General features: G+C 52.2%; 1 protein-coding gene across 47 annotated transcripts in view; it reads right to left on the bottom strand.

The window, feature by feature from the left end:
* MICAL3 (microtubule associated monooxygenase, calponin and LIM domain containing 3) overlaps positions 1 to 21500 on the bottom strand; it is a 199541-nt gene that overhangs the window by 22313 nt on the left and 155728 nt on the right. For 9 of the 47 annotated variants that reach the window (XM_070618912.1, XM_070618898.1, XM_070618897.1 and 6 more), the window contains 7 exons: positions 19102 to 19364; positions 14984 to 15121; positions 9871 to 9984; positions 8946 to 9092; positions 8395 to 8477; positions 5434 to 7282; positions 4805 to 4899 (listed from right to left, as the gene is read on the bottom strand). In XM_070618912.1, the coding sequence (XP_070475013.1) occupies positions 4805 to 4899; positions 5434 to 7282; positions 8395 to 8477; positions 8946 to 9092; positions 9871 to 9984; positions 14984 to 15121; positions 19102 to 19364 (2689 nt within the window). Of the gene's footprint in view, positions 1 to 659; positions 711 to 4804; positions 4900 to 5433; positions 7283 to 8394; positions 8478 to 8945; positions 9093 to 9870; positions 9985 to 13715; positions 13779 to 14983; positions 15122 to 17128; positions 17219 to 19101; positions 19365 to 21500 lie in introns of those variants that run through there. The other 38 variants (XM_070618878.1, XM_070618879.1, XM_070618877.1 and 35 more) reach the window with 17 other exon arrangements.

The raw sequence follows: 21500 nt of genomic DNA, 5'->3' as shown, positions 1-21500 counted from the left end.
CAGCCAGTGCCATCAAGAGCCGAGGAGGCGAATGACCAAACCCAGTGCAATTCTGCCTGCAAACATGGGCATGAAGGGCTCCAGGGAGGGTCAGACGCTTTGAATAAACACTGGGCAGCCAGTGAGAGGCAAATGTTGAGAGTCTGCCTCTTAGAAATAGAGGCAATTTGCCTCCTAGAAAATAAAGAAGGGAGACTTTTACAGACTTTAAAGGAGACTTTCAAATTTAACTCAGGAATATATCCTAATAACCTTTTTTTTTCCTAGTAATTTTTATTTTAAGAGCTCAAGTGATGGTAGAGGGCCAACTGAACAAGTCAGGGGTATCCTAAGCATTTCACCCTGCAGATCACAGAGCTGAGGGCTCAGGAACTCCCCATTCCTTTGGTGCCCAGTCCCAAAGGGCAGCAGCCCTGTCCCCCAGGCACCTGGATCGAAATGACACATGCACTCCAGCCAGGGAAGAGCGGGGTATCTCCCCGTCCTTCTTGGTCATGATGCAGCTAGAGAGAGTCCTGCTGCCCGTGTCTGCTGCTGCTCCATGCACATGTGAACGCAGTTAGTGAGGGTGCGGCTGGAAGGCCAGGGCTGGGGGTTGCTCTGGTGGTTAATCACAGACATGCATGCAACATGACCAGCCAATGGGAACGAGACACTACCTTTGATGCATATGATCTCCTGAATGCCAAGGCGTGTGGCACATAAATCGACTTTTAAGGGGATGGCAACAGAAAACAAAACAGAATAGTAATAATAATAACAATTAAAAAATTAAAAATAGAACACAGAAATGGAGCAAAATCAGTTAGAAGTTTAAAACAAACACACAAGACTAAAACATACGATTATTTTGCACGCTGTCACGCACGACTGTAAGAGCAGAACCTGGGGTCAGGTCCTAGGAGAGCGCCTTAGTGAATCCAGGTTTTCAATTAGGCCTGGTTCACTTTTCTACTGAGAAGAAAGTTTCTTCCTCACTATGCCCCAAATCTTCTCTTTTCTCTTCTCAGTCTTCCTTATGTATAAATTAAAACTGCAGGGGATGCTATTTCTCCTTTAGTAACCCATTTGCTTGTGGAAATTCAGACCCCTTCTTCCAGCTGAACGCTATGGGCTATTGGATGGAGGCCAGGTGGTGGGAGATTCCTGTCACCAGAGACACAGACACAGAACAAACTGAGTGTCAACCCTCACATTCCCTCCAGTGGTCCTCTCCTGGCAGTGATCCTGAACAGGGCCAGCTGGGCTCCTAGTGGGCCACCTGGCAACCCTAGGACAGGGGGCGGGGCCATTTCTTCATTATATACAGTGAAAGGGACCTGAAATAGCATAAATAACTGATATTCATCAAAAACATTTCAGGCAGTAATTGTGACCTCTTCTCACTCCACTAAACCTTGAGCAGATGTGCTCAGAGAGCCACGGTTGGTGACCTCTGCTCTTCCAGTCCTCTCACCAGCCCCAGCAAACGGCTAAAAGGCAATAAGGGAGGGAGGGAGGAGGTGGTGGGGGTCTGGGTGCCCCCGGGTGGGGAGATTCTGAGAGCGTCAGGACGGACTGTGTGTCCCCGCTGCCCTGCTGCTCCCCCTGCTTCTGTGGGGCCCGGCCCACGGAGTACGCTGCCAGAGCAGACTGGCCCAGAGAAGACTGAGTTTCCTTCTGAGCAGCGACATTAACTGTGAACCCCTACACCTTGCCTCAGACTCACCCATCTCTCCCACAAACTAGAGTGAGAAGAACTTCATTATCAGAACAAGCCAGCTAAAAAAAAGTAGACAGACGCCTTCCCCAAGCAGTATGTGAGAAACCCCACAGGTACTAGGCAACTACAAGCTAAGGGGTCACCTGTAACATCTGTACTGTGGCCGGTGTAAAAAGTGGAGGGGGTGGGCAGTCATTTACCAATTTCTGGGGAGGGTACCAGCTTGGGAGAGGCCAGGACCAGAGGACTGAAATCATGACCTGTGCAGTGCGTCAAGAGTGGGGCCAGCCTGAGAGCTGGCGCCTTTGCGGTGAAGGCGGGGAGGGCCTGCCAGCGGGCCGATGCACACGCTCTGGTGTGCAGTCAGACTGAGGCAGAGAACTGAACGTGAGTTATCTCTTACTGGTAGTGCTGCAGGTGATTTTTTTTAAAAATCTGTATTATCTTTTCTATATAAACATTTTAATAAAAATAAGTGATTTTTAGTGGGTTTTTATTTTTTTTAATGAAACAAAACTCAGGCACTTGTTTTACAGATGCCTGACTCAGAGATGGGTCTGTGACACAAGAGGAACCATTTCCCCAGCTGTGCTGCCCTAGCAGCCTCCAGCTGTGGGGTCCAGGCACAGCTAGCAAGATGCTCCGTTCTGAGTAAATTCACACCCACTTCTGGTGTCTCCACTCCCCTCACTTCTTACCCTGAAAAATTTCAAACCTACAGAAAAGCTAAAAGAGGAGGACAGTGAACATCTGTATACCATTCACCTAGATTTGCTAAATGTTAGCATCTTGCCACACATTTGATATATATAATCTTTACATGTAATCACTTCTTTCTGAATCATTTGAACATATCATGATCTGTCATCCCCTCAGATTTTAGCGTGTACTTCCTAAGAACAGAGACATTTTCCTACATGACTACAGTACCTTCATCACTTACAAGGTACTTAGCATTAATGTGATAACGTTGCAGGTTTATGCACATTGTACCGCCCATGATCAAGTTTCCTTAAATGTTCCAAAGTGTCCTTTGTGGCTGTTTTTGTTTCGGTCTGTTTTCCTGCCTTAGCTTCCACGTCTTGAAAATACACGGTGCCTTGCTCTCACTCGGCCTGACCCCATAGCACAGTGGGGGTCGGGCAGCAGGTGTACGCTCGGCTTTGCCTTTAGCGTCCCTACGCAGCACCCTGACGGGCTCTGCCTCCGTGGGCGCACGTGGACCATGAGCCTCCCAAGGCCCCTGGTTCTGGGCTTCTAGGAGTGGGACTAAGACTTGTTTGTCTAGGTGGGGTGTGTGCCCCAGGCCTGCGAGGCCCTGGGAGGGGCTTTGGTCAGTGAGATATGTTGCTGAGCCCATGGCCTTGGCATAGCCAGCTCGGGCAGCCTGCCACTCAGAATTCTGCCAGGATGCTTCAGTAATTAATAGATAAACAGTGGAGAGACCTGACCACAAAAGGACTACAGATGGAAGCTTCTGACCAACACAGGATGAACTGGCTGTACATCTGCACATCTGCACTGAGAAAAAGGCAGGCTTGCACCACATTCTCCTTCTTCTCAGACTCCCTAGCAGTGCCAGTCTCCAGTGTGGGGAGGTTTAGGGACCCACACACATATCCAGAAGCAATTCTCAGTGCAGTGCTGATGCTCCTGCCTGGGCAGGCTCCACACAGAGCACTTGATGGAGCACATGAAGCCGGGTCCTCGTAGGGAGCACAGAGGAATCCAGCCTTAACTCAGTGCTGGCCTGGCTGGGACACGGGAGTCTGGCTCTGCAGATGGATGGGGTGGGGTAGGATGAGAGGTCTTACTGTCTAGGTATCCTTCTAGGAGAGTGGAGAGAGAAGGGGTCTCGTGGCGAAGAGAGACAGACAAATCAAGAATGAGATGAGAACTAAAAGACGGGTTTCCTCCAGTTTGCCAAGTTATTATTGGGAGGAGGGAGCTGGAAATAGGCTGCAGAAGTCACCTCTACTGAACGGGCATGTGAGGGCTCAGCCCTGCCATGGCCCTTCCTGGAAGTCAGCGGAGGGCAGACTCGAGTCCAAGCCTTTGGAAGCCTTGTGAAGAAGGTGCATGATGTTCTGGGAAAGTTTTCATTCAAAAAAGGGAGCTGAAGGCAGCTGGGCTGTCTCCTTGCACAGGAGGGTGTGCACATACCCCAGGGTTGGACAATGGAGACAGGCTGGGAAGGCTGCCACCGAGCTTCACCCACCCCTGTGAGCTGCTCGGCCTTCCTGCAGTCCCCACCCCATCACTGGCTCTGTGACACAGATGCCCTGTTAGAACTGTCCCTAATCCCTCTCCATCCTCCAACTTCACTGTGTCTCGACAAAGCTATAAGAGCCCTGGAAAATCAGAAGACGGAACAAAAAGAGAGGCTGGTGGGGAAGGAGCCTTCACACAGGGCTCGCTCTCAGGAGAGCCAAGTGAGTGGCCACACTGTCTCCCACACTGGGGGCAGCGAGAAGGGCCATGTCAGACCTCTGTCATGCCCTACTCAGCACAGGACCCAGGTCAGATTCCTGGACCAGTTCCTTGATAACAAAAGATGCTCTCTACTCCACAAACGCGCAAAGCAGGCAGGACAACAGGGCGTATGCCTCAGGGGCTCAGCCTCCATCGACCGTGCAGACCCCGAGCCCCATCCCAGCCTCCCCCAGACCCTGCGGCACGGGCGACCCTCCTCCTGTCACTTGGGCACTGTGGATGCTAGTGTACATGAGATTTCCAAGGACAAAAGAACTAACGAACAGCACCCGGCTGTTTCCTAGATGCAGCTTTGGGCATGGATATCTGTCTCCTTCACAAGAAGTGAACACAGGAACTCTTGCCATGGATGCAATAATTCCCAGCTATTCACTGAAAAAGCCCAAGAGGAGAGCTCCTTTCAGGCCTCTCTTACTTGGATCACTGGGCTGGGCTCAGGATTCAGCTGTCTGTCTGCTGGGAGACGAGAGGAGGGCGCTAACTCCCCACCCCTGGCCTGAGACCTGCTTCCCTGTCCTCCACCTCATCAAAAACCAACACTAAACAGAGCACAGGACCCAAGGTCCCTCTGACCCCTTTGGAAGCCCCACGACCAACGGGCCTACATACCTCTCGCCTAGACTTCTGGGAGGACCTCTCCAGGATGTCGTCACTGGAGAGGTCAGAGTCCTCCGAGAAACTCAGCTGGCGCCCGAGCTGCAGCCCTAAGGGGACAGAAAGAAGACGCCAAACAAGGATGGCGAGCAGCCCGTTAGCATCACGGCGCTGTCCCGATTTCTACATTCACAAGAGCAGCCGGGGAGAGGGCTGGAGGCCTGATCTCCTTCTAGTTTAAGTGATTTTGTTCCCATGATGGGGAGATGGAAGCTCAGAAGCTGACACTTGTCCTGGCACTGGTGGTTTAGAGCCAACACTAAATAAATGGTGCCCCGAAGAGAGCCTGCCGGGCACCTCCTTCAGCACTGTGCTCCTGCCTACTCCAAATTGGGCCCTCCTTTGGGGCAACGTGACCGTAAGAAGGGCACAAACCTCCAAGGCTCTCTTACCCGGTTTCAAACTTCCATCAAACAGAACATGCTCCCAACCCACAGTTAGGTTCCCTTTCCCCCACCCTGAGCAGAGCTCCCGAGAACCCTTGCGGGAGCAGCGTGGGGAAGGGGATCTTTGAGAAGAGTCAGATGAATGGAGAAGGCACACCTCATGCTCCGTCCCACGAGGGGCCCTCGGTGCTGACGTACCTGCCCTCATGAGAGGAGACATCCTGTGCTTGCCCGAGTCCACAGTGGTCCTGCTGGAAGGGGTGCTGGAGCAGGACTTGTCCTCACCCTTCTTCTTCTTGTCCTTCTTGTACCCAGAGAAGACTGACTTCCACAAGGACTTGGGCTTGGTGGCTGCTTCCTCTAGGAGGCTTGGGCTGGGCTTCTCCGGGGGCCGGCCCGCTCCTTTGGACTTCTTCTCTTTCTTGTTTCTGCGAGGGGAGAAGAGTGACGATCTCTTCTTGCTCTTCCCACTGGAGCCCTCAGATGAGGTGACTGAACCATCTGGGCCCCCTGAGTCCGATGGAGGAGAGAGGACCCCCTCACTAGTGGCTTCATGCTTCAGGGTGGGCTCCTCGGGGCCTTTTAGCACTGGGCACTTAGGAGACTCTGGGCCGACTTCTTTGCCCTTGGAGAGCACAGAGGCGGCTCTGCGGGCGGTGCCACCGGGGGGCCTGGAGGTCCCAGCTGCCATCTCCATCTCCTTCATCCTACTCAGCTGCTTGGCCATGGCATCTCTCAATGCCTGGCTCTTGACAGACTTCTCCCTGGCTCGCATGCGCTCCTCAGCCAGCTCCTTGGCTTCTGGAGAGACTAAGGGCAGCCCCCTCTTCTGTGGCTGGACCCCACTCTCCTGAGTAGGCAACCTACCATTCTCCTTGGCTAGGGGTGGCTGGAGGGGCTTCTCAGAGCAGGACCAGCAGGAGGGGGGTGTGAAGAATTTCTCCTGCAGACTTGAGTCTTCAGTCTTGTCATCATACGTGTCTTCCACATCATCGGCAAAGGGGATCTCCTCCACACTCTCTACAAATGACTTCCGCAACTCCTCCTGGGGGGGCCGGGCAGACTCCCGGGGGGGACGCATAAAGGTAGCAGGTGGCAGAGGTGGGATCACTGAGGCCTTGGGCCCAGCTTCCTTATGCTCGTACCCCTGATACGGCTTCCCTTGAAGAGTGGCGGGCTCCTCGTCCGGAGGCGGAGGGGGGGGCGGGCTGGAAGGCGGAGTGAGCATGGTGGAGTCCGAGGTGTTGAAGCTCTGGCTGCCCAGAGTCTTCATGTTGGAGGAGCTTTCTTGAAGGCCCAGCCCGGAGCTGCTGGACAGGTCTCTCTGCTCCTCGTGGGAGCTCTTCAGCTGTCTGTCAGAGGGGGACTTGGGGGTCGGCAGGGAGGGCTGGTCACCATCTGACTTTGGCAGGCCCAGCCTCTTGGGAATAGGTGGTGGTTTTAGAAGATGGAGCCCCTCACCCTGCGGAGACTTCTCAACTGAATAGGACTTTGGGGACACTGGCTTAAAGGCAGGTGAGGGGAAGCTGGGCTCCGGCCCTTTGCTCCGATGTACGGGTGTTAGCCCAAGGCTGCGGCGGATTTCGGCGCTCTTCATCCAGAACTCTGCCACTAGGTCATTCCGTTTCAGGACCTCGTCCACAGCAAGAGGGCTACCCAGGCTGTCCTTGGCATCCCCTTGGTTCTTCATGGGGATGGGGGTCAGGGGGGTCGATGTTTTGGCTGGAACAGGCTGGAAGCGTATGGGGGACTTGGTTGGGGATGGTACAGTGGCCTCAGAGGAAGGCTGAGGCTGGGAGCAAATGGGGAGCTGGGTGGGGGGGGTGGAGGCGGCCAACGATGACAGGTGCTGTGAGCTAACTGGGGAGGTAGGTGTCCTGGCTTCCGGCAGAGCCACTGGCTGTGAGCGGATGGGAGAGGGCACCACTTTCTGATCAGTGGGTGCTTCTGCTCTGGGCTTTGCTGTGAGGAGCAAAGGCTCGGGGAAAAGGTGCTCTCCGGGCGATTTCCCGTTGGCAGCGGCAGAGGTGAGTGGGCTTTGGGCCCCCTGCAGAAAAGGAAGATAGAAGCTGCTCAGAAGGTAGGGTTTTAATGTCAGCAAAGATCCCTTGGGGCGCTCTCTCTCTCTCAAAAAGCCTGTGCTTCCTGAAATAAATTCCTCTCTCTGTCCTTTAAGCGATTAGTCAAACGGTTCCAGAAGAGCTTTTCTCACTTTCTGCTCTGTTTGTCCAATTTTTAGAACCACTCTCCTGAGTTGAACGGACTCAGCTTTCAGGGTTTGGTTCATCTTAAACACATCCTATATTCTTTGTCCACTGGAGTGAACACTGGTGAAAAGCACACTAATGAATTCAGCCCTCACTTCCCCACCATCAGCTCCCAGACTTCCAAGATCTCTGACGTACGAACACAGGGGCCAACACTGTAAGAAGATTTAAAATAGCCATCATTACAGTCTGTATTATAAATTGTCCTTCCCCAGAAGATCAGAGATCCAGATATTCCTGCACAAATCTTCATATCACCCCATCCAAGCACCTCGGCCAAGCCACCCATTTCACAGATGAAATCTCCAAATTCATCTTGCTGCTTAGAATCCCAAAGCCAAACCAGGCAGACCCATGTCTTGAACTCTGGCCTCCCTCCCTGATCTGTCCTCCAGACAGTATTTCCCAAAACGTGTTCCATGGGACATATTGTTACCATTTTTTACGTAGCATTCTCCAATGTGTGGTTCACACAACACTGGTAACCTGGATAAATATTTTTAAATTTAAAACTCATATTCATTTTAACATATTAACAAAAAAAACGCACCCATCACACCAAACCAGTGATTCCACAAATATTATCACTTTAATTTAAAAATAAATTTATTTTTAAAACAGTAGAGTATGTGGGCACCACAAAGAGCGACATGGTAGTGGGGTGACTCAAGTTTGGGATTGGTGCAGAGCAGGGTTAGGGAGACACTGCCCAGACTGCTGTCCCCATGGCAAGGACTGGGCTTGGAACCCCAATATCACTCCTGTTTTCAACAGCCCCGCTTAGCACAAGAAACAAAAAAAATGGGTTCACACTAAGGGCCCTAAGACGAAGAATTAATACGTCCACTCAGGGTCCCATCAGCTCTAGCCCACGGGGAGCCCCAAACCTTACCTCTGTCTCAGGGCTGTGCACTGGGGAGAAGAGGACAGGCTGTTCCTCAGGGGACCGAGTGGGGCTGGAGACTTGGGAAGGACCTGAAAAGAAACAGGCACAGGATTTACAGCAGGAGACCCCTCATTCCCACTGACGGCTCCTCTCCCAGCCAGCTCTGCAGTGGGGCCACGCTGTCAGCCAGCCACTGGCAGACACCGAAAGGAGAGCAAGGGGACTGTGATTTCCTGAAGCGCCCGTCTTCTCCCTCTGCTTGAGTCACGAGGGTGGCTTTTATTTATGTGTACGGTCTGTGTCCAAAGCTTCGAGGTATACCTTCTACCCTTTCATAGCCCTAAATAACACACAGAGAGGGGCTGTTGGCCAAAGCCATGTGCAGGGCACGTGCACAGGGACAGGGAGGAGGACCACAAGCCAGCTGTCTGCCATCTGGAGGCTGGCGTGTGGCGCCCTGGCTCTGCTCTGACGGCCTGCATCCTTGGTGCCCCTTGCATCCTCGAGCAGCTCTCAGCAGGATCCGGGAAGCAGTTTCTCCTCAACAACAGACTGACCTCTCTCTTGGCGCCTTGGTGTGGCCGGTGGTGGCTCCTCCTCATTTTCTGATACCCTCAACTCCAGCTCCGCCTCCACTGCTGCCTGGTGTTGCAGGCGCAGCTCCGTGTCGGCATCTGAGGGGACGTCATCAGACCAGTGCTGATCTGGCAGAGGGAAGGGGGAACACGGAACTTGAGCGAGGCCATGCTCATTTCCCAGGCTCCTGTCCTCCTCAGAGAACAGCCCCATCAGCTCTTCAGCTGCAGTGCAATTGCTGTGGTCGGGACCCAGCTCTGCATCCCAGCTGGGCCCAGCCCACTGGTCCCACCCAAGCTTCTGAGGGACGTGCTGAAAGCATGTTATCCTCTGAACAGTGTTCTCGTTAAAGCCTGCCGTGCTGTCTTCTTTTTAAATACAGCCAGGTGACACATGATGGGCCACAACAGAAAGAAACATGTGGTGTTTCAGGAGGCCCTGCCTCTGGGGACGCACCTCCCGGCCCAGCGCCCCCAGTGCCACAGTGGAGGGCTGTGCTCCCTCACACTCTTGCCTGGACTGTTCTCATTTCTCCCAGCTGAGTCTCTGCTCCCCTTTCCCCAACCAACCAACCAGACTATAATTCTCAAAATACCATCTCCTTGTTCCTAACTTTCACAGCTACAAATATAAAGCCTCAGATTGGCTTGTCTCTCAACTACAACTTAACGAATATAGGCCATGTCAAATGGTGGCTTATGGGTGGGTGAAATGACACACACTCAAGTTAATGGCAGAACAAGGGGACAAACCAGGACCCAACAGCCACCTCCTCTGAGCTCCTTGCTTTTGCTTTAATGTGTATTGTTGACGTATTTCCTGAGTTCAAATCACTCTGACCCTGTCCCCAGTGGGGAATAGGGTGGTCACCATGGGGGAGACGGTAGGCTCTGGGGTTCCCCGTACCATCATCCAGCTCAGCACCAGTGTCCCCTGTGTCCCCATTCTCTGCTGCCTCCCCTTCTATCTCTGCCGGCTCCGAGTCCACATCTTCCTCCAGGTCATTCTCATCAAATGGAACTGTAAAGCAGAAACATTCAAAGAAAGGAAGAAAAGGAAAGACAGACCAACAGACGGACTGCCTTTGCAGGCGGGAAAGCGGTAGTGGTTTTCCCAGGCTGTAATGTGCATACCCTTAGGAGACATGAGAAGGCAGACTCTGAAGTTTCTGGATTTGGACCCCAAGGTGGAAGTCAGTCAGCCTTGGGGGGAAGCTTCTCAAAGCAATGTTGGTGCTGGGGAGGCCTGGACCTTCCTGAACACGAGACTCGCTTGTCTCGACTCGAGCAGGGCTGACTAGAGGGGAAGAGCAGCTTAAGGCCTGGTCGTCTTTCCTCCTCCTCCAGAGGCTGCCATAAGAGCCCCCCTCTGAGAATGACAGAAGGAAATGCTGATTCTCCAGGTCCAGGCCCAGCAGGCACCAGCTGCAAATTGAGCAGCAGTCATGGCTCATATGCCAGACACTGTGTTGACTCTTCACAGGCCGTCAGTCAACGAATCCTCATAATCACACCATTAGAAGGAACGTTTCCAATTCCTATTGTTCAAAGAGAAAACTGAGGCCCAGAGAGGTTAGGTAATTTGTTCATGGCCACAGTCCTCAATCTGGTGGTTGCAGTGTCGTCTGTCAGTGAAATCACTGTTGGATAGTGACCCACCGAACCCCTGAGGGCACCATAGCTCTACTCTTAACTGACAGACGGTGCAGCCTCGCCTGGACCATTTAGAGAAATACTTTCTTCAAGTATAAGGGAGAAGGATGAGGGAATATGTAAAGTTCATTTTCTGGGCTCATGACTAGCTCTTTAGTGCTGCAAAATGAGGCAAAGCACAAATCCACTTCATTTCTCCTGTGGAGGAACCAGCCCCTAAACACACACACACACACACACACACGGACTCTCACGCCTGCTCCCAACCTCTGCACTTAGAACTCACACTAGCAGTATAGAGCCGGAGAAGGCACGTAAGAAAGCAACGAGCACCGCTCTGAAGGGTGCTGTCAGACCAGTGTTCCCGAGACTAACAGCACCTGCTCGTCAGGGGTCCTGAGGGTTCTTCTGGAGCTCTAAGCAGAGCCACCCTCAAATCATTCCAAAAGGTTTTCATTTCAGGAAAAAGGGTTATGCCCTAATTTGCATACACAAGAGCCTGAGGATCGAAGCCCAAGGGACTGCAGGCCACAGAGGAATCGACTGTGGCCCAGCTGGCTTAAAAGGCCATGCTGGAATTCGAGAGGACAGCCCACGTAATGACCAGACCCTCTACAGTAAGTGTCTCCTCACAGTCCACCCTCATGAATCTGCATCCCAGGCACCTTAAGGATGTGCAGAGTGAGTGAGGCCACCGAGGCCAGAGTACAGTCATGTGTCGATTAATGACAGGGACACGTTCTGAGAAAGGCATCCTTAGGTGATTTCGTCATCATGAGAACATCACAGAGTATACTGAAGGGGAACAAAATTTGCCACCCCAAAATGTGTCTCTTTAACATGAGCATTATTTCAGGATGATTATTTTTAAGGAAAAAAAGACTCAGAAAGTGCTTCTTGTTACCTACCCCTTAACTGCCTAGAAGAACTCGGATTAAAAAAACCTGTCTCAGGAAGTGAGACACGAACTTAGCATCACACTATCACACTAACAAGGTGGCAGTTACATGAGGTTTGTTTTTGTTTCAAATAATTCCTTAAGCTGTATATCAGCTTATTAAAAATAAAGTGATGGTTCACACTAGTTTTGAGGAACCACACGATGGTTTGGAAAGGACTAGACAGTCCAGGTTATGGGGAAAGACGGGAGAGCTCCAGAACGAGTTCTATGCTGGAAAAAAGTTAATGTCGCATTCGTCCTTTTGAGATGCCGGAGGGGCCCATGGAGCTGGCAATGCCGAGGAGCTTTCCTACGACGATGGCATTTGTGGGACAATACTGGGGGGAAAGCGACTTGATTATTTCCACAGGTTTAAGACCTTTGTGTGATGACATTGTTGGTCACTCAAGGAAGTCAGTTCATCACACAGCAAGGAGTGGGCCCTCTGAGGCATAACCAAAAGCCCCCTGCCACCTGAGCTTTCTGGTGGATGGTGAGTTCACTGGTGCGCTACACCACTTCTGAGCCAGCTGAGCAGGCGCCTCTCCTCCCCTCGGATCTTTCTCCTTTGGCAGTCATCCCAACCCAGCAGGAACAGAACCTGGGTCCATTCTGTGAAGAAGGCCCACTGTGCCTGACACATGTGCTCAAATGACCTGTGAGTGCCTGGATATTGAAAAGGAAATTTTACATTTTTGTTGGCAAGTACACCGGAAGCAAGCACAAAGGAGATCAGGACAAAGGACTCCCCAGTCTGCCATGGTTCAAGGCACACCACGCTGACTACCCTGATTCCCGTCTGGCCCCTTGGCCTTCACATGGTTCTCCTACTCCGAGTTTCTCCTAAGAAATGTCTGCTGTAGAGTCAGAAGGGTAAGAAGTCTACAGTCCTCGGGAGTACCTTGAAAGGAACAATTGTCATATATATCAAAAAACAAATGACAAACATGAGTGCAGCAGCAGCAGATGTTGAAAGAGACGCAGCTTGAGGGATGGAACTGGGGGATTAAATCCAGGTTAAGATGGAATGCAGGGTGCTAGAAGCTGCCACACACTATGGAAGCCAGGAATCGCTGACATACTGAGCTTCTGGTTTATTTCAGCTGCTAGCCAGGAAGTCCCGACACCTCAGCCTTGTCCAACCTTCCCGGGCATACGAACTAACTAGGGGACGGTGACCAGCAGTTTCTCTTCACAGAGCCAATGGCCTCAGGTTCGGCTCTCCCTACAGCACAGTGGGAAGGCCCCTCCTGACCTCAGCTTGCGTCCATTCTTCATGCTGTGCATGAGATGGTGGTAAAGATCCATGAGGTCCAATCCTGCCCACCCCAGAAGTCACTGCTGGGACAGTGGTGCTCAACCAGGGGCAAGACTGCCCTTCTTCAAGTGGTATCTGACATTGTAGAGAGGCATTTTTGGTTGTCTTAATGACTGGGGTGAGAGTGGAAGCTACACTATTGACATTTAGAGGGCAGAGGCCAAGGACGTTAAATGTCCTGTAACGGTAAGAACGTCCTGCCCCAAGGCCAGCAGCCCTCTTGTTGAGAAACACCTCTCCAGAAAAGTTTAGGAAGGACAACTAAGGTTTCTCACTTACCTCTTGGCCTAAGTACTTAAAGAGATGCCTTCACCTGGTCTGAAGCCATAGCTGGTGCTACACCTGGTCACCCCCGCCTGTCCTGCCACTTTCAGCTGAGCATCAGTCCACCAATGCTCTGCTCCCCTCTCTTCACTAATAAGTTTTCCATAAGTCCCCCCCTGAGTATTGACTGTCTCCTTCTCTGATATTTTGGTAGGTTTGTGGGATATTAACTGATTCCTCTACTTCATGCCCAATTGCTACCCAGTTTAATTTCTATAGACTTTAAATCTCAGTGCTAGAAATGTTCCTTTAGCTTTGGCCTTTACCCAATCTATTAATAAAAAAAATTGTTTGTCTCTGTCCTGTCCACACTATTGCTTTCCTCTGGGTCTTCCCTGAAGGGCGTGGGATGCGTGTCTGGTCCATGCAAGGACGGGCTGCCGGAGGGAGGCATGCACGTGCCCCTGCCCTCCACCCTCGCATGCACTAGCGCGGACCGGAGTCTAGTGTTAGGTACCAGCAGAGCTGCTGAGAGAGCGGTTACAGTGAGTGGGGGGAAGAAACATCACCAGACTACCTCGGGAGACCGTCTCCAGCCAGGCCTGCACTGCTGCGCGGCGTATGGAGGGAAGGCCAGGCACTGAATTTAAAACAGACGATAAATAGAGTTACACAGGAATAAGCGTTGCCAGTTGGGAGAGTAGAGGTCATCCCTAAAGTCCAAAACAGAAGAGAAACTGAGACAACGTTACAAGCCAGAGGCCCGTCCGGCACCGACGAGGGCCCACAGTCCTGTGACCTGTGATGGCTGTTCAGGACAAGGAAAGGAGAGAGAAAACACAGCAGTGTCGACCTCAGCTCAAGGGTGCAGAGCCATCGCCACTTTGCAGGCCAGTCTGACACCCCTGGTCAACAGGCTCTCTTTCCTCGACTCCTGCAGAGCTGCTGGCTGTTTAAACTGCTGCAAAAGTAGTTAACAGAGGCTGGTCTTGCCTATGGTGAAAATTTGGGGCTAGGAGGATAAAATGTTTCCAGTGAAGGCCAAGTTTCCTGAAGGCAGGGACCACCCACTCTATATGCTCAGAACCTCGCCAGGTGGTGGCTCAACATGCACTGATTGGAAACATAAAGATAAGTGAAAGAGAGACAGAAGCTGATGACACCAAGAATCCGTATTTGGAAGATGGGGACACCGGGGTGGGAGGGATGAAGAATGACATGATAGGCGCCACATCCCTCAATAGACTCCATTTTTTTTCTTTTTCTTTTATTGCTATTCCTTAAAAGAAGCCAGAAAGGTTCATCTTCATCTTACTGTGGATCATCTGTAGATGTTCTGTAGATCATCTCACCTAAAACCTAGAGCTGGAAATTATGATAGCTACTTAGAGGGCTAATTGATATAAATCTCTTCTAAAACTTCATTTCAGTTCAGAATATGCTCCCCCACCCCGATCCTGCCAATGCACATTCACACCCAGAAACACTCCATGAGGAAAGCACCGGACATTTTATCAAGTGGAGAGAGAATAACGCTGCCTAGCAGTATGGGGGAAAGAAAGCAAATTCCTGGTTTTCCCAAGGTCAAGTTATTTTACTATTTTCCATCAGTGGAGAACGAGCCCATACCCTCTTAACCCACAGAGAACTTTACATATTCTCAAATGACAGCAAAGGGCAGTGGTCATGATTAACATCAGGAAAATGAAATGTTCTGTTGGCTCTTACTTTTGCTCAGACTGATGGTTGCGCCCTAACAGAAAAGTCCTCTGCAGCACCGAGATCGGGAGCAGGGACAGAAGGTGCTCCTGGGGGCATTGGGACCTCGGGTCTTGAAGCAGTTACCTCTAGAAGTAGAGGACTCAGAGGTCGGCACCATTCGCTCTTCCTCCTCTTTCTCATGAATATGCGTCCAGTGCACATCAGCCTGGATCTCCAAGGGATCGGCTGGATTCATGATCTGCTGTAGCCTGTGGCTCCCGGCTAGTGTACCAGATTCAAGGGGTGGAGGAGATGAGAAAGGGAGAGATGATGGGGAGGAAGGAAGGAAAAAATAAACAGTCAAAGGAAGAGGCAATGACATATCACAGGAAAGGAAACAGAAATGAATGTTACAGTATTTGCCAGGATCAGTTTGAATCAGAAAGAGGCAGAAATTGAGAATATGCATACACACACGCACCAGTGACTTCTTGTTCAACGTGATTCAGCCATTTCAAGCTTCACATATACTGTTAATTTCAACCAAGAGAACCACACATTCCAACTCCACTGCAGAAAGAACTTTCTTTTCTGATGCTCTTTTCATCTTAACTGCATTTGAAGGACCCAAATGTCATGTTAGGAAAAAAAAAAAGCAGGTCACAACCGGCCTCTGAAGGGCCATCCCTGCGGAGGACACACGTACTCAGCTCTGTCACCCAGTGCGGCGTGAGCTTCTGAGGACGCACCATTCACGTCCCACAGCACAGCGCTTACCACCAGCTGCCATGCTGACAGCTTCTCTTTTGAGATTTAAGCCAAGTGACAAGATGGAGGTGGGATGGGACAGTGTCATTGCCATGAACCAGCCAATTCAAACCGGACAGTAGTTTATTTTGCTGGTACTTTGGTTTTTATCTTCTGCAGCTAGACAGAAAACACTCCCCCTTTCATAACAGGGCTCATGCTGCATGCTGGTCTGTGGCAGGGACATAGCTATGAGGAGAGGACGGCGTTAGGGGAGGCAATGGCTGGGAGAGGAAGCAGAGCTCAATCCTATAAATTCCCAAAGCTTTGGGAGTTCATGGGTAGGAATAAGACAATACCTCTGCCCTTTCTGAGGTCAAAGCCCTTTTCCTTAAACTCCATTTGGTGCCCTGTTGATCCCCTCTGGACACAGGAACTGGTTTCTCAGCTAAATGAGAATGCACCAGTGGCCCCTTCCGATTATTCTTGCTGTCAGAACCCAAGGAATCTGCATGCAGCCCCTGCCCTGTGGGCACCCTATAATCTGTGCTTGGACCACACCATTCAGTTGGGTTAAAATAAAGGGACAGCCAGCAACTTAGGGGGAAGGGGATGCTAAGGGAAGGAGAGTGGCTTTTCAGGCAGCAAGAGCAGGTGCCACCTGATCTTAAGGACTCTGGGGTTCCAGACAGGAGGCTGCTCTCAACAGTTTAACTGGACAATCTGGCTTTGGCTTCATCACTATAATTACAACCTCTTAACTTCCAAGCAGCAGGGAATGTGACATGGGCAGAAAGAACAATGAGACCACAAACGTGGATGCGACACTATGCTCTGTCATGCGTGGTGTGGCAGTGTCCCTTTTGCGCTCCTGTACCGGAGCTGCTGGGCTCTGTAGATTCAGGGACTTTTTCTAAGGTGGGTTGGCCTTATGGTGCTGGATGAGGCCGAATCACAGCAAAGTCGCGAAACAGCCTGACCGTCTTAGGACTGAGGAAGATAAGTCAAAGAGAAACAGGCCCTTTCTTCACCTTCTGAGCAACAAATGGAAGAGAGGGAGTCTTCTCCCTGGGTAACGTTCTGCTTTCTGTAACAAATGCAGCCATGGGGACTTATCAGCCAGCATCTCCTCCTTTCTCAGAGAAATGTTAAAAGGCACAGCGGAGGCAGGCCCCGGGCACCTGTGCTGGCTCCACCACTTCTGAGAGCTGTGAGGAGATGTGAGGTTCTCTGCCCTAGAGAAGAAGCCGAGTCTTCACTGGATGAGGGGAACTCACAGCAAAACATACAAGGTGCATGGCTGGGGTCAAACTCAACAGTCTGCTTATGGAGTCTTCTCTAACTTCCTCTTGAATCTCTGCCTCACATGCTATTTTGTACATGACTGTCCAAGAAGGCTGGGCCCAGCTAGGTATATGCCACAGCCTGTCAGTGCAGCTTTATAAAACACAGATCTTTTCATGTGGGACCTGCTCTTGGAGACAGATTTCAGATGGCTGCTGGGAGCCAGGGTGAAAGGTGGGCGAAGGGCAGAGAGGGTACCTTTACATGTACCCGTGTCTTCTTCTTCTGACAGATGCTGGAGCCACTGGCCTTGCCGGAGTTCTCTGTCCCAGGGGCAATACTCCCCTTCTACAGCAGGGGGAGCCCGACACCCATAAACACAGCATCAAGAATCCCGCGTGGGGATGAAGGAGGGAAAAGAGAATGGAGGGAGGAAAGAGAATAGAAAGGAGAGTTATGTTCAGCTGCAAGGCAGTAACATCCTGCCACTGTCTACACAGGCATCAAAGTCCACTGCCCAAAAGACACACATGGCGGGCTAGGAACAAAGGCCCAGGGTCTGGCTGAATTTGTCGGTCTGTGTTTCTCTAGTTAAAGCCTGTTCCCTTGCAGGTTTGGTCTTGATGCTAGTTCCAGGACCAGGGAACACGTCAGGATGAGGGAAAGTGGGGCTGACCTCACCTGAGAAGGTAAGGCTTTGACCATGCACTGTGTCTGGGGATCTAAGTCACTGAGCACACGGATCATCACGTGGGGACAATGAGGTCTGGAATGATACAAACTATCTTCCTTCCCTGGGGTGAGCTGTGAGCACGACCACCTGACAGGCAGGCCTGCGGTGGCAGCCACAGCTCTGGAGACAGCAGGATGGAGCAAAGAACCCAGGGCAGCAGATTCCCAGCCCAGCGCCTGCTTCCTTCTTGCACAGACCTTGCTCATTTCTCACAAACCAGAGTGAGGAGGGAGGGGCAGGCCACCAAGTGCTGCCTCGGTGGGCACCACCCCAGCCTCCGTCCCAGGAGGGAAGAGCAGGAAAGCCAGGTCTTCAGGAGCTCCTCAGGGAGCCTGCAGAAGGGCCCTGCCTCTGCTGTGCACTGAGGCGCACCACAGGCTCAGGGGGGCCACGCTTCTGCTTGCCTGCTCTGCCGCTCGCTCGGGGCAATGTCACGGGGCCGCACCACACCGGAGGCCCGGCTCTGTAACATGCACCCTGTCTGGGAAGGGCTTGGCACCTGGTCATGCTCAGTCCCTGCTGTGCCAGAGAAAACAGACCCTGGGATGGGACTGGGCAGCTGAGCACATCAAATTCCAGGGAGAGCAGAGATCAGCACGAAGAGCAGCAGAGCAGGCTGGTGCCAACTCGAGGCAGCCCGGGCGGGCCAGGGTTTAACGCTCTCCTCTGACTAACGGCTGGCAGGAGTTGGCGCCTACAAGGCCCACATCCTCTTCCTCCACTCCGTGGTCGCTGCAGAGTGAGCTTGGCACCATCCTCGGGAATTCAGGTCTCTCCCTGCCCTGGTTTCTTCCTCACCACCCACCTTACCACCCAGATTTCTGTGCAGCCAGGACAGGGAAGGAATGACCTTCTCTCCACATAGGCAAGAGAAGGAGGCCCATCAAGTCCTTCCTCATCACTCAAGGACACACAGAGGCAGACAGGGACAGAGCTGAAATATCTCAAGTCCAAGGCAAGAGAGCATTTCACAGCCAACCACACCGACTCAGTACTGGAGGCAATGCTCTTCTCAGGCACTGGTCCCAACACGTTACCATGTATCACTGACTGCAGCCTGGCCAACAGGCGCACAGCGCCCTCCTCAGTGCCGACAGCTGAGCAGATATGCGACTCAAGGCTCTGCAGCCTCCACTGTCCAGGACTAGAAGTTGGGGAATCCTTGAGAAAGCTAAACTCCCTTTCCTTATTACAGTAAGTTTCTTAACTGAAGCTAACGGGAAAAAAGAGAGAAAACGAGAAGGAGAGAATGAGTAACCTAACTGGGATGAAGTGCTCGCACTGGCCCTCTGCCTTCCACATCCCATTTCCACTCAGGGCGTGCACCAGAAGCCTTATCTGCACTGTCGCTGGTCTCCAAGGTCAGAGAGACAGGAGGGATGTCTCTGGGCTCTGTGGGAGGCACGTGCCTGGGGCTCGAGCCACAGGAACCTCGCACACTCAGCCCTCTCAGGGGCGGGTGGGCAGGCTGGGGGCGCGAGAAGAGATTTTTTCTGACCTTCACTAGACTCTTCCTCCTCCTCGTCATACTCCTCCTCCTCCTCCTCCTCCTCGTCCTCCTCCTCCTCCTCGTCCTCTTCATTCCCAGGCTCGTAGCTCTTCGAGGCCTCCAGTTCCTCTTCACTCTTCCCTTTCAGAAGAGCATGGATCCTCACAGCCTCCTTCCAAGGAACACCGCCCAGGTCCGAGGTGGGCAGCGGAGGCTGCTCCTCCTCCTCGTCCTCCTCCTCGTCCTCCTCCTCCATTTCAGACTCAGAACTGCTGTGGGGAAACAACCACCAGCCAAAGTGAGGGACGACAGAAACCGAGAAGGGGATGGTTGAAGCCACAGCCAGGGCCGAGTGTCCCTGCCGAGCGCCTGCCTGGCCCAGTGTGCTCCCTGCCCAGGTAAGACACACGAGGGGATGGAGAGAGTGACGGAGGGCAAGAGGGACACTCGCACATGCGTCACCCAACAGGAACCCGTGTGTGCACAGTCTGGTGGGGTGTCCTGCTTGGTGGACAGCACCATCACTGAGTTCAGGCTCTCAGAGGCCCTCAGTCTGACAGAAACTCAGCCTGGGAACAGAGAACGGAGAGAAAGCCTCCGCTCACAGGGATCCACTGTTTCGTCTAAGGAACTCAGTTCTACTTGATGCAGGTGGGTTGGAAGGCTCTCGTGAGAACCATGGCAGGGAAGGAGGAAACACCACCGAGAGGCCTACACTGAAGTCTTAACCACAGATGCGGGCAGCCAAGTGCGTGTGCAGGAGGGAGGTGCATGTGCAATTCCACGGTGTCCCTGGAGTCCTCTGAGCTGGATGCTGTGGGGACACAGGGAGTGTGGCAGCAAAGTCCTGGCTCACCACAAAGTGACAGGACAGGGACCAGGGGAAAGGCTGGAGACAACTATCCAGCCCGGGGCTGTTGCTCTTGACAATCAGCTGCATTTCCCACCACTGTTCCCTTCGCAGCCCACAGCCTAGTTCAGCTTGAAACAGGAAGCAGCGCTACATGCGAGGAGAAGACCCTGGCCAGGACTCACACAGCCAATAGCACGGATGCCCCTGCTAGGCGACACTCTGGAGCATTCGACCCTCCTCCCCTGCCCTGCAGAGAGAAGCAGTGCAACAGACAGTATGTGCATGACACTCGCTGACCGAAAATGCTGTCGGGTTCCAAGGCAGGAGAAAACCCCAAACATCATTGCACAAACAGACAAGTTTCTCAGACCCTGTTCATGGTCTGATAATTCCCCGAGTCTTTCTCAGGAGAGGCTTTGCCCTCAGAGAAGCGTGTAGTTGACTGGGCTGGAGGAAATTTGGCTTTCACAATAAACGCAGTCCAACCTCTGGCACGATGCAGCCTCACACGCCGGACATGTCAGGCACGGGGGGCTGTCCAGTCCCGACTTCCTGTGATTGGGGGTGTTCTCCCCTCACCCAGAGCACGGCTGTGTGTGAGAGTGAGCAGAACACAGTGCAAAGGGACAAAGATGCCTCACGACCAGTGCTACTGGTGCCTGTGTAGTAATGAATTTAACCTTACTCAAAGAGACGTCTGGCCTTGGTCCTTGGCTTCTGGGAGGTCAACTCTGAGTGCTTGGAATGCCTTGCCTGACGGGAATGTCTCTGTTTCCCTGGGGGCCTTGGGTCATGGTGGGTGGTCTAACTGTGATTTAGGGTGAGGGCTGGCCACATCAGTAAGACTAACCATTTAGGGTGGGGGCTTTGGGTCATGTAGTATCAGCTGATCTGGAGACTGAGATCAACCACAACCACATGGGCAATCAGTCAGTCAATCAATCACTGTCTAGGTAACAGAGCCCCCAAATAAACTCTGGACACCAAGGCTTGAGTGAGCCATTACCCGTGGTTATCACGACACATTAATCCCAAGACAGTAACGCTGTCCCGACTCCACAGGGAGAGGACACTGCCCTCCGCACTTCTTCACTCGCTGATTGTATCTGGTACACTTTCCCTGCACTCCAACCACAACCCCGAGTCTAACACATTTCATTGAGTTCTGTGAGTCTTTCTAGCAAATCAGCACACCTGAGGGTGGTTTTGGGCACTCCTAAAGCTGGGTTCCTGAGCGTTACTGTAAATATTCAATAAGAACATGACTGCCCTTCGACCTTTTCAACCTTGTTCCCAGCAGAGACACAGATGAAAAGAAGTTAATCTTGTTAATTTGCTGTCTTCTTGTTTAACCTGAGGGGTGGCTCAAGGATCACAAGGACTTATGAGCTTGTTTTGCAGAAGAAAAGAAGCCTTTAAGGAGTTAAGGTCACCAGGTAGCCAGCCCCCAGCCGCTGTTGAGGCCTAGAAGTCCAATTTCCCAAGGGCTTATCTGGAGTGACAGAAACATAGATTTCCCCTGTTTTCTCTGAAACTCTTCCTGCCAAGCCCCCTT

This window comes from Equus przewalskii, chromosome 5 (genome assembly GCF_037783145.1).
Source record: "Equus przewalskii isolate Varuska chromosome 5, EquPr2, whole genome shotgun sequence".
NCBI lineage: Eukaryota > Metazoa > Chordata > Mammalia > Perissodactyla > Equidae > Equus > Equus przewalskii.
Note: the sequence above shows the minus strand (reverse complement) of the source record. Positions and strands in the feature narration are given on the sequence as shown.